Below are 13536 nucleotides of genomic sequence, written 5' to 3' on the forward strand. Positions count from 1 at the left end.
CAACGCAGAGGCTTCGTTGAGTTCAAATAAACATTCTGAATAAAACTAATTGTTTAACAAGTTTTAAACTATTATAACACAATTACGTACTACAGAAAACGTTTGATGGGTTTTATACTTTAAATTCGCTTCTCATACCGGCAGAGAAACGACAACCTTGGAAGCAGACAAGTGCGACTACTTCCCTACCGCGAGTCGATGCGACTGCCTACAGAACAGCGGCTGGGCGAGCTGTTTACCTGGGCGAGCAGCAACAATGGCAGCCACCGCATGGCCGCCCGCCTGTGATCCTGCAACACAAAACAAGAAAAAAAAATGTGTGTGAAATCTAATGGGACTTAACTGCTAAGGTCATCAGTCCCTAGGCTTACACACTACTTAACCTAAAATATCCTAAGGACAAACACACACACCCATGCCCGAGGGAGTACTCGAACCTCCGCCGGAACCAGCTGCACAGTCCTGACTGCAGCGCCTGAGACCGCTTGGCTAATTCCGCGCGGCCAACACAAAACAAGTCTGGTCACAATGAGCAGGGACGCCGGTCACAGAATTTCAAACTGTGGGAATCCGGAGGTTAAGTGGTTGATTATGTTATTTTATTCTTTGTCTATTATTTGTATAGAAGCAGAATATGAACCTCTGAGAATGAGAATTGGAAGAGAGGAGCTGGAGGTGATAGAGGAAGTTACTTATCCGGAAAGAAAAATCACAAGAGATGGTAGAACCCGGAAAGAAATAGCGACCAGAATACAAAATGCCAAAATCGCATTTAATCGGAGAATTAACTTACTCACCAGCAACTACATCAGTCTGAAAATAAGGAAACGTATCATGAAAGGTTTCGTTTGGAGTGTGACCCTATACGGATGTGAATCTTGGACAATTGGAAGGGAAGAGAGAAGACGGCTAGAGGCACTGGAGATGTGGTGCTATAGAAGGATGATGAAGATCAGCTGGAGAGACAAAGTAACAAATGAAGAGGTGCTTAGAAGAGTACAGGAAACCAGATCTCTGTGGAGTTACATCCAAACAAGAAGAGACAAACTTGTAGGGCACATATTACGACACAACAACATGATTGGAACAATAGCAGAAGGAGCTATTGAGGGAAGGAATCGGCGGGGGCCACCAAGGATATCATACATGCAACAGATCATGAGTGACGTTGGCTGTAACACGTGCGTGGAAACGAAGAGGAAGGCAGACAGAAGAGACAAATGGCGCTCTGCTGCAAACCAACCTCAGGGTTGAACACTGAAAGAAACGAAATTCTTTGTCTGATGACAGTCTGAAGCAGGTCGAAACCGGTTACAGCATTGTCAAATGCACACGTGACTGAGCCGCAAAAATATAAAAGTAGAATTACAGGATCAGGGAATTTAGAAATTTGTACAGACTTATTAGAAGACAGACTGCAAGAAGGCAAATCTACGGTTATGGCATTTGTAGATGTAGATAGAAGCTATCGAAGATGTTTCTTGGAACAGATTCTATGAAATACTGTAGATAGTAGTGATAAAATGCGGGGATCGAAAGCTTGTGCAGAAACCTGGAAGCAGCCGTAAGAAGGGAGTGAGACAGAGTTGTAGCCTGTTACCGATGTTATTCAATTTGTGTGCTGAACAAGCGTTGAAGAAAACCAAGGAGCAATTCGGAAAGGGCATATAAGTTCGTGGAGAAGTCAAAACTTTGAAGTTTTTCGAGAGATTCCAATGGTTTCAGAGACTTAAAAGGAACTGGTGAAATAGTTGAATACAACAGGTAATGTCTTGAAAAAATATTGTAAAATGACATTAACCAAAGTAAAATAACGGTAATGGAATGTAGTCTAATAAATTCAGGCGATGATGAGGGAGTTAAGTTACGATGTGAAACACTAAAAGCGGTAGATGAGTTTTCTTATGAGACACTAAAAGTAGTGGATGAATATTATTATATATATATATAGATCGGATAATTAATGAGGAGATTCTGAATATAACAGAGGAGAAAAGAAATTTATGGAAAAACTTGAGTAAGATAAGGAATAGATTGCTGAGATTCATCTTGTGGCATCGAGGGATGGTTATTTTTTCAGTGGTGTTTGTTGTGGGGTTTAAAATTATTGAAGGATACCGGGGATCGACAATGGTAAGTACGTTCAGATGGCTTCAGGATTGAGTAGCTGTGCACAGAAGAGGAAGTTTTCATAGGGTAGACCACCGTAAGGACCTGCATCAAACTAGTCAAACAACAAGAAAGTACTGCACACCTGCACAATGGTTCAAGTGGCTCTGAGCACTATGGGACTTAACTGCTGTGGTCATAAGCCCCCTAGAACTTAGAACTACTTAAACCTAACTAACCTAAGGACCTAAGGACATCACACACATCTGTGCCCGAGGCAGGATTCGAACCTGCGACCGTAGTGGTCGCGCGGATCCAAACTGTAGCGCCTAGAACCGCTCGGCCACTTCGGCCGGCTACCAGCACAATATTTCACCTTCTGCCATCTCTCATCACACATGATACTACTCTATACACACATACAGTCAGTAAAACCACTTATGACACAACAATCACACAGTGTGAGGAAAGGGGCAACTGTACGTTGAGAAAGAAAACTCTTTCTGGTCAGCCTGCTGAACCTACAGATTGGGGTTTCCCAGCTGATAATACCGTGCGACTCTTTCTTTTCTGTAGATTTATATTAATGTGTGGTGCCTGTGTCCTAAAGAACAGACACCACGTATTCATATAATTCATTCGCCTCGATGGACAATGAATGCAAAACCTTCAGTACGGATGCCTATTTGCGTTCGGCCTCCAACGGGAATCTAAAATTAGGGAGCCTGGAGGATGTAGCTGAGGACTGCGGGTAGGCAGCGCTAGTTGGGAATGTGTGTCGGCCAGGGAGCGTACCGAGGTAGTCTGCGCATTTGCGAAAAGCACTCTGAAACAGTGGCTGACGCAATTGCCTAATAAGCAGGTAAGTGCGAGTTCTGGAGTTCGAATCTCGATCAGGCAAACATTTTCACTAGTCACCGCTGGTTCAGCATAAAGTTTCGATGCAGCTGATACCATTAGTTCCTTTAATTTTCTTTCTCCCCTCTCCACCATCAGTTTACATAACATCTTTCTTTTCTTTTAACTGCAGTTGTTTTCGAAGCCACAAGACTTCATCTTCAGACATATTTCGGGAATCGACGCACATCTCATCAGTAAGTATATCATGTTAATATAAGGTAGCTCATCAACTCATGAACAGGTATATAACACCTCAATCTGATTTGTACTTGCCGGCCGGTGTGACCGTGCGGTTCTAGGCGCTTCAGTTCTGGAACCGCGTGACCGCTACGGTCGCGGTTTCGAATCCTGCCTCGGGCATGGATGTGTTTGATGTCCTTAGGTTAGTTAGGTTTAAGTAGTTCTAAGTTCTAGGGAACTGATGACCACAGATGTTAAGTCCAAAAGTGGTAAGAGCCATTTGAACCATTTTTTTGATTTGTACTTGAAGATGGAGCCTTCTGGCTTCAGTACGGTTATTTAAATGGAAATATAGCTATTTGAATACAGATACAAATAGGGAATTAATACACTGCCTGACAATAAGAGTGAATTACCCAGATGTGGAGGAATAAACGAAATGAACTTCATGTGTTGAGAGGGTATGAGTTGTTATTCCAGTGACTACAAAATCTAGTTATATCTGCAAGGATCCCAATTATCAGTATGACGTTGCACTCCATCTGAGTTGAATGCATGCATTTATTTAGTTGGGAAAGAAGTCATAAAGCTGTTGTATTGTGCCCTGAGACAACATGGCCCATAACTTTTGTAACATTTCCTTCACATTCCGGATACTGGAATTGGGCAGAGTTGATGTTGGACCTGGTCCCACACATGTTCTGTTGGATACAGATCTGGAAATGTTGCCGACCATGGGAATATCTCAAAATCACGTGGACAGTTTACAGAGAGATAAATGCCATCTGTGAAGTGTCCTGTTCAAATATGCCACTACAATACTGCCGCTTCAGAAGTGACGCATGAGGACGCAGGTTGTCCATGACGTATCGTTGTGCCCTCAAACACTACCAGCTGCGACCTAAAACCATACGCAGTGGCTTTCCACACTACACCGCCAGAACTCTACTTCTTCTCCAGGAGAGTCCATTACGTATTCTCGGATGGCAGGCCCAGATGTGGGGTTCAGATGTGTTTGGTGCACAATAAGGGGGATTCTCCCATGTGTTCTGACGTGTTGCTCCAGAAACTTAACGACTAATAAATATCCTTTTCTCACGTTGCCACACGTTGCCATACAGGCCGCTGTCATATCCGATTGCCCCATAAATCTGGATATTTTTTGATTCCATCAGTCAGCCAATGGAGACCCACAGTGAGACCCTTTTCAAAACCTGACACCTGCTGATAATGCCGTCCGACGCAAGTTCGAAGCATTTTCATGACCTTCACGGTGATCGCTTAACATCTGACGCAGTTCAAGCGCCTTATATACACTAGCAGCCCTGGTAACGACACTAAATACGAACGACAATAATACACTCTGATGGCCGTGCACATACAGAGAACAGTCACAGAGAACAGCAACTCTATTTAAATACCTGCTGATGGTGTGTAGGTATACGAAGATACATTGACATCCGACATTGTCTTCTTGGTGCTTCGCTTTCTTTGTCAGGCAATGTAGAATTTCTTCAAACAGAAAAAATACGATTCCAGTAGTCATCAGAAAATTTGTATTAATGTTAACGACTTTGTACACTTGGAGACTGATAAGTACAATATATATGATAAACGTACAAAAAAGGAAAAAAAGCACACTGGCGTTCTCGAAGAAGTGTATGTAGAGAGATAATAATAATTGCATGCCAGAGAAAGATGATTTATTAGGAGAAGCTGCCAGTATTAACATTGTACAACTATCATAATCATTATTGCACTTAAGTTACAAAGAAAGATCGATATCTAACTACACTATCTGGACAGTTCTGATAAAAGATATTGGAGTAAAATGATACACGTACTAAATGTGAATTGCCAGATTTCCATTTCCTGATGTCAATTTTGTAGCGTAATTATGCACAGGAAGAAATTTTGTTACATTTTTGTATTGTTACCATGCAAAGAATCGCGCTGCGAAATCCAAGAGCGTGAGTAGTTCTTCAACCAGTATTTCGTCTGGTTTCTACAGTGAAAAGATATGATGCACATGCTCGCTTCAAACTTGAGAAATAAGTACCCAATCTACTTCGTTCAACAGTCTAAGAGTTCGTTACTTTCGTACAGATGTACTATGTAGTTACCAACCTTAGAACACGGATATGGTCGTAAATATCTTCAGACACAGGGATTCGAGAGGGTTACCGCTGGCTCACGAGCCACGGTGGTGGGATGTGTTAGTGGCCTAAGTTACAGAACCTCGTGAGGTGAAAGTGGTCGGCCCAACAAGTATGTAGGTGAAGCTCGTAAAAGTCTTTGAAGAATATGTGACGTTTCATTTGTCCCCGGATGATGAAGTGCCACTTGTGGGATAGCTCCTTCCCGTAACAGCTGTCTTATTCCGGTAAAGTAGCCATCTGTCCACTAAGAGTTAATAACAAGCATCAAAACGGATACAGATATTAGTGTACACAGGTTGTCGTAGCGAGATTGAATATTGTAACCCCCAAATCCTCCAAAAATAATACGATAAATATATCTATTCAAAAAACAGATAAAAATTCGCTTAATGCCTTCCTGAGAGACAATCTTCACTCCTTCCAAATTAATAATACAAGAAAATATAAGATAAGGCTTGAATTCAAAGAAATAGTATCGGCAGCGATTGAGAGATTTATACCAAATAAATTATCAAACGACGGAGATGATCCTCCTTGGTACACAAAACGGGTCAGAACACTGTTGCAGAAACAACGAAACAAACATGCCAAATTTAAACAGACGCAAAATCCCTAAGATTGGCAATCTTTTACAGATGCTCGAAATTCAGCGCCGATTTCAATGTGAGATGCTTATAAGTTTCCACAATGAAACTTTGTCTCGAAACCTGGCAGAAAATCCAAAGAGATTCTGGTCGTATGTGAAGTACGTTAGCGGCAAGAAACAATCAATGCCGTCCCTCCGCGATAGCAATCGAGATACTATCGAAGACAGTGCTCCAAAGCAGAGTTACTAAACGCAGCCTTCCGTAATGCCTTCACAAAAGAAGACGAAGCAAATATTCCAGAACTCGAATCAAAAACTGTTGCCAACATGAGTAACGTAGAAGTAAATATTCTCGGAGTAGTGAAGCAACTTAAATCACTTAATAAAAGCAAGTCTTCTGATCTAGACTGTATACCAATTAGGTTCCTTTTAGAGCATGCTGATGCATTAGCTCCATACTTAACAATCATATACAACCGTTGATTCGACGAAAGATCCGTACCCAAAGACTGGAAAGGCGCACAGGTCACACCGATATTCAAGAAAGGTAGTAGGAGTAATCCACTAAATTACAGGCCCATATCATTAACGTCGACATGCAGAAGGATTCTGGAATATATATTGTGTTCGAACATTATTAATTACCTCGAAGGAAACGCACTATTGGCACACAGTCAACATGGGTTTAGAAGAAATCGTTCTTGTGAAACACAACTAGCTCTTTATTCACATGAAATGCTGAGTGATATTGACAAGGGATTTCAGATCGATTCCGTATTTCTGGATTTCCGGAAGGCTTTTGGCACTGTGCCACACAAGCGGCTCGTAGTGAAATTGCGTGCTGATGGAATATCGTCTCAGGTATGTGACTCGATCTGTGATTTCCTGTCAGAGAGGTCACAGTTCGTAGTAATTGACGGAAAGTCATCGAGTAAAACAGAAGTCATTTCTGGCGTTCCCGAAGGTAGTGTTACTGGCCCTTTGCTGTTCCTTATCTATATAAACGATTTGGGAGACAATCTGAGCAGCCGTCTTCGGTTGTTTGCAGATGACGTTGTCGTTTATCGACTAATAAAGTCATCAGAAGATCAAAACAAACTGCAAAACGATTTAGAAGAAATATCGGAATGGTGCGAAAAGTGGCAGTTGACCTTAAATAACGAAAAATGTGAGGTCATCCACATGAGAGCTAAAAGGAACCTGTTTAACTTCGGTTATCTGATAAATCAGTCTAATCTAAAAGCCGTAAATTCAACTAAATACCTAGGTATTACAATTACGAACAATTTAAATTGGAAGGAACATATAGAAAATGTTGTGGGGAAGGCTAACCAAAGACTGCGTTTTATTGGCAGGACACTTAGAAAATGTAACAGACCTACTAAGGAGACTGCCTACACTACGCTTGTTCGTCCTCTTTTAGAATACTGCTGCGCGGTGTGGGATCCTTACCAGATAAGACTGACTGCGTACATCGAAAAAGTTCAAAGAAAGGCAGCACGTTTTGCATTAGCGCTAAATATGGGAGAGAGTGTCACAGAAATGATACAAGATTTGGGAAAGGCGTTTTTCGTTGCGACGGAATCTTCTCACGAAATCTCAATCACCAATTTTCTTCTCCGAATGCGAAAATATTTTTTTGACACCGACTTACATAGGGAGGAACGATCACCAAGATAAAATAAGGGAAATCAGAACTCGTACGGAAAGATATAGGTGTTCATTCTTTCCGCGCGCTATACGAGATTGGAATAATAGAGAATTGTGATCGTGGTTTGATGAACCCTCCGCCAGGCACTTAAATGTGATTTGCAGAGTAGATGTAGAAATATGTTTGCTAAGTTCTGATACACTAAAGGCTGAATATTGTATAGTATTTCTAACATAACGAGGATATGTTATTAGGCGGATTTTTGAGCAAATCAGCCTTCACATTACATCCACTTTCACAGTTGTCACTTGTCACTATCTACCACCATAAACAACTAGGTCCACAGGCGCCAAGCTGCATGTCACGTCATGCTCTGTGTCTCAATACTGTGTCAGATCGATTTCAGTATTTCTCTGTCTGTCTCTCTCTCTTCTTAATTGGATTTCGGGGCGTGCCCATACGGCTGTCTCAATAGCCTAATGTCAGTTATGACGGTACCAACGCAAGAACAACACAACACCCAGTCTCCGAGGGGAGAAAATGTCCGACCCGACCGGGAATCCAACCCGGGCCCACCGAGCGAGGTGGCGCAGTGGTTAGCACACTGGACTCGCATTCGGGAGGACGACGGTTCAATCCCGTCTCCGGCCATCCTGATTTACGTTTTCCGTGATTTCCCTAAATCGCTTCAGGCAAATGCCGGGATGGTTCCTTTGAAAGGGCACGGCCGTTTCCTTCCCCATCCTTCCCTCACCCGAGCTTGCGCTCCGTCTCTAATGACCTCGTTGTCGACGGGACGTTAAACACTAATATCCTCCTCCTCTAACCCGGGCCCCTTTGGTCAACAATTCGCCACGCTGACCGCGCACCTGCCGAGGTGGAAATTTTTCACTGTTCCTCAAATTAATGATGGCCTCGTTTTCTTCTCACTAAGCGATATGCGTAATTCGTTCTTGCGATCAGTGGCTTCTGAACGGCACACGCAAGATAATCCGAGTCATATCAACATCTCTACAGATCGCGCTGCAACTAGACTCTAGTGGAATTGCTCGGCAGGAGATAACAAGTCTGTCTACGTTTGTTAAATGCTGTAGTTTTGGAGCTCGGGCGGCCCGTACGCTCTGTATCCTTCGTAGCGTAAACGTGCTGCGTTTTCAAATCTGACTCGCTTTCATAGAGGGGATCGCCAACACACGCGCAAGAGGTAGCGCTCTACTCGAAGCTAACCGGTTCGAAGTGTGGAAGCGGAACAAATTTTCGTCACTACTAGTCGGTTCGCCGGCACAGGGAAGAGATGTAGGTTCATAGTCAAATTCCATGTCATCGGACCTTGCGTCAATGTCCTACATCAGATTCAAAACCTCTTCGAGGTGTCTCGTGCACTGATGATATGTGACAAGGTTGGTGGTGAACCGTGTGTCAGATGGCGACTTTAAGCTCGGCGGCTCCCTTGGTGCTATTACCAGTACTGGGAGTCACCTTGTCTATTCTCTCATCATTTTAATTTTTTTCTTATTTTTTTTTTTAAATCGTGCTTGCTATATGCTCAGCCTCTAAAAGCACTCAGATATACAAAGAAGATATTGAAAAATGGATTATCTATTGTTATATATGTTCTACAACTGTACTGCGTTTTGTGTACATTGATGTACTTGTGTACTGGTGCAAGAAAATTTCAAAAAACGGTTCAAATGGCTCTAAGCACTATGGGACTTAACATCTGAGATCATCAGTCCCTAGAACTTAGAACTACTTAAACCTAACTAACCTAAGGACATCACACACATCCATGCCAGAGGCAGGATTCGAACCTCCGACCGCAGCAGCTGCGCGGTTCCGGATTGAAGCTCCTAAAACTGCTCGGCCACAGCGGCCGGCTAAGAAAATTTCATCGAAGTTGTCCTCGCCACACACCTTAAACCACATGATGCTCCCGGAACTTCGTGACGGTAGAGAATTTTGAAAAAGTCTTGCCAATATAAGCTGTTCATTAATGTGACCACTTGTTAAATCGCCAAATACGCACCTTTCGCAGCACGGACCGCTGCGAGTCGTGCAGGAAGAGAGTCAGTGAGGTTCTGGAAGGTACCGACAGGGATGTGGAATGACGCCGACTCCAGAGCAGTGGCCAACTGCGCTAGTTTCTCGCTTGAGGATCAAAAAATGGTTCAAATGGCTCTGAGCACTATGGGACTTAACTGCTGAGGTCATTAGTCCCCTAGAACTTAGAACTACTTAAACCTAACTATCCTAAGGACATCACACACATCCATGCCCGAGGCAGGATTCAAACGTGCGACCGTAGCGGTCGCGCGGTTCCAGACTGTAGCGCCTAGAACCGCTCGGCCACATCGGCCGGCTGCTTGAGAATCCATGGCGCGAACAACCCGATCGAGGTGGTCCCACTGTTTCTGGGTTGGGTTTAAATCCGGGGGGTACACTGTGAGCTGTGTGACACATTGCATTGTCCTGCTGGAAATCGCCATCCTGCCAAGGAAAGACAAACAGTATGGTCCCAATGGTTTGGTGGATACTTCTGTTGATCTATTCACCTTTCCAGATTGACGAGATCGTCCAGGGAATGCAAAGAAAACAAGTCTAAGACCATTACGCTTCCTCCACCGGTCTGGACACTTCCAACGATTGTTGCAGGTTGTTTGCTTTCAGATGTTTCTGGCCGTACATGAAAAAGCCCCCTGTCACCACTCAATGGTCGTCCAGTTGCGGTGTTGGCGTGCAGTTTCCAGACTTCGTCGTCGATGAGTAGCAGTCTGTATGGTTGCTTGAACCAGGCGCCTGCAGCGGAGGCCCATGTGCAACGATCGTTCAGGAGACACTGTTCGTAGGCCTTTGGCTCATTTGGTCTGTCAGCTGTTCAACAGCTGCGCGTCTATACACCCGTACACATCTCCGGAGCTGTCGTTCACCCCAGTCATCTTATGGCTCGTGGTACACCACAGTTGCCTCGGTGTCGGTTTTGGGTACTGCCACTCTGCCATGCGCGGTGTACTTCAAATCACGGCGCCACGCGAACATGATACAGACTTGGCCATTTCAGAAATGTTTCGATCCTTGGCCCGAAAACCAATGATCATGTCCTTTTGAACGTCAGATAAAGCGCTCCGTTTCCCTGTTACAACAGCGACACTCTTTCCGTATCCTCCTCCTAACACGTTTTATATAACCTTCTGTGCTAGTGATGCCACCTGTCGTCTGTGAGTAGTGCTTACACATTGACATCGTCATAGACTGTGGTTTATACTACACTGCCCGACAGAGTATGTGATGTTATTTCGGTGATTAGAAAGTCGAGTCAAATTTACAAAGACCTTGGCAGTATGAGCCCACTTATTAGTATGTCACTGCATCTCCTGTGTCGTGGAAGCGTGCACTGATTCTGTTGGGAAGGGTGTCAGAAAATCGTTGGACCCTTCCCTCAGGTAAGCTGGTCCACAGCTGTTTTAGCTTATTTCGTGATATCCTACGTATTGGCACTGGGATGGAGTTGACGTCCTAGGAGATCTCACACAAGTTCTATTGAGGACAGATGTGGGGGTCTAGCTGTCATCCGAGTACCTCAGCACCACGCAGACGGCTGATAGAAACACGTGCCATGAGTGAACGAGCATTGTTCTGTTGAAAAATGGCACAACGGTTCTATTGCACGAGGTGTAACACATGAGGACGTACCATTGCGCCACCAGGTTTTGCTTCAGTCTCTATCAACCATGACCCTATGGCTCCCCACGGACCATGACGCCAGGGACAACACCGCTTTGCCTCTCCAAACATTGCAAATATAGGATTTTTTCCCAGATATCCGCCAGGCTCTCCGACGATGGTCACTCGTCTTAGTGCTTAGCCATGATTCATTTCTGAACTGAGTGCGGCGTTATTCATCAACACTCCATGCTTCCTGGTCACGTCACCTTTCGCAACGCACTCGTTCGTGGTATTAACACTTTGCCGTCCGCACGTCTCGTACAAATTTATTCGCTTGGCGCCGGCAGCGCTAATTCGGATTACTTGGCTTGTCGCCCGCCGCTTGTAACTTTTCCGTTTATGATAAGCTTCAAACACATTGACTTTTTCGCGCTTTAACTTTTTGGAAATCCTGTATTTTGCCGTATCATTCCACAAACTCGAATTTCCTTTTCAAGTAACTTCTTTGCAAGTTCTACACCGTTATAACAATTACTCCTGCAGAGGTGATGCCCCTTTCCATCAGAAGGTGCCAATAGTTCCATCACTCTTTTTGCTAAAGGCTGTCCAGCGCCGGAAAATATCTTGAATTAGGAAATGTCTTCCGTACTCGAATCACACAGCATCCGAGTGAGTATGCCGTATTTCGTAATTTTCGACGGATTGTAAACTTTAAAATTTAACCGTCCACGCCACGGTATCATTCCTTCATCAATTGAAATGTTTTGACTTAGATTAAACGTTTCTTTAAACTTTTTGGAAAAATAATCAATTACGAATTGCACTTTGACAAGCCGATCGGCATTATCCGGTTTATTGTTGCTGTCGGAAAAATGTAAAAATTATAACATTTGTCTGAATCTGTTGCGTGTTACCGTTTTGCTAAATATCTGTGTGTTGACCAATAATCATCGATCCTTGCTTTTTTTACAGTTCCCATAAGGATAGCAAGTCCAAACCATTTTCTAAGTTCGGGTCCCGTAACGTCGACAAATGAGGCATTTTTTTTAAATCCAGTTTTGTTCTATAGCAATTTTGACTGCAGTACTTGTTGGTTTCGCTGCTAATATATTCAAACAGATCGTTCCCAATACATGATTCTACGATATCGTCGACGCTCTGTGTATCTTTGGGAAATATGTTTGGACCCAGGAATCCTTCAAATTTATTATTGGTCCTCGGTAAATCAAAGTTTGACCACTGTGCATTGTCTTTTTCGTCTGATTCAGCTGAATCAGTTGGCAACCATAGCGTTCGCCGAATTCTTCTTGGATGTATTTCACGATCTTCCTAGATTCTGCTTCACTTCCATTTTTTTGATATCCAGTGCCTTCTTCTCAATCGACGAAGTCGTCTGGAACGTCAGACAAGACGTCCGTGCATTCATCGTAAATAATCCTATTGTCTCTTTCGTCCGCCATGATGAAAGGACACAACTACTTATAAACACAAAAAACTTGTTGACGTGTGTAACTTATTGTTACTCAAACAAAACACCAACAGAATGCAAAAGATACTAAAGCGCTCTCGCTGGCCACTGCGCGATACTATGCTCACGACGCCACTGTGGTGTCGCCGGCCACTGAGCGATACTATGCAGACGACACCACTGTGGTGTCGCCGGCCGTTGACCGCTATTTCGCGGACGACACCATTGTGGTGTCGCCGGACGGCATAGTGTCAACGGAAACTAACGCGTCGAACGGTAATTCTCTTGATTGGATGCTGATAGTCTCCGGCCAATGATACGAAAGATCCAGAATGTTGCAGAGTCTGAGATACCTGATACAGACGTATTTGGTGCAATACGGCGATCGTGCCTTGTGGTGGTCTGACTTGGTCGATCGGAACTCTAACGACGCGTAAGCCTGCACTCACGTTCCCGCGCAGTCCAATGCTACATCCGAATGCCTCACAAAGTTGCATATTGCACACGTCGACCAGCTGGCCAAATGGAAATCCACAATGAGGCCTCTCTCAGACTCTGTCACGTGCTGATAACGCTGTCTCACACGAGTACGCGGTATCGATGTGTCCTTCACAGTGGTCACTGGACGTCTGACGCTATTCACGCCCCTGACGTACACTACCAGGCCTGGTAACAACACTAAACACGAACAATACTAATTCTCCCTAGTCGCCGTACTACTGATCACTCAGAATTTAGCTCCAGTTACTTACATACCCTCCAATGGTGTGCACGTGTACGAGGTTACGTTGACATCTGACTATGTCTTCTGGATGTTTCA

The 13536-nt window shown here is 44.0% G+C and overlaps 1 protein-coding gene across 1 annotated transcript in view; it reads right to left on the reverse strand.

Moving 5' to 3' along the window:
• The window catches only part of LOC126412241 (mucin-2), a 245101-nt gene that overhangs the window by 215663 nt on the left and 15902 nt on the right, over positions 1–13536 (reverse strand). The window contains exon 2 of the mRNA XM_050081733.1: positions 240–290. Within this exon, the coding sequence (XP_049937690.1) occupies positions 240–272 (33 nt within the window). The 5' untranslated portion in view covers positions 273–290. The remainder of the gene's footprint in view (positions 1–239; positions 291–13536) is intronic.

The sequence above is a fragment of the Schistocerca serialis genome, chromosome 7, assembly GCF_023864345.2.
Source record: "Schistocerca serialis cubense isolate TAMUIC-IGC-003099 chromosome 7, iqSchSeri2.2, whole genome shotgun sequence".
NCBI lineage: Eukaryota > Metazoa > Arthropoda > Insecta > Orthoptera > Acrididae > Schistocerca > Schistocerca serialis.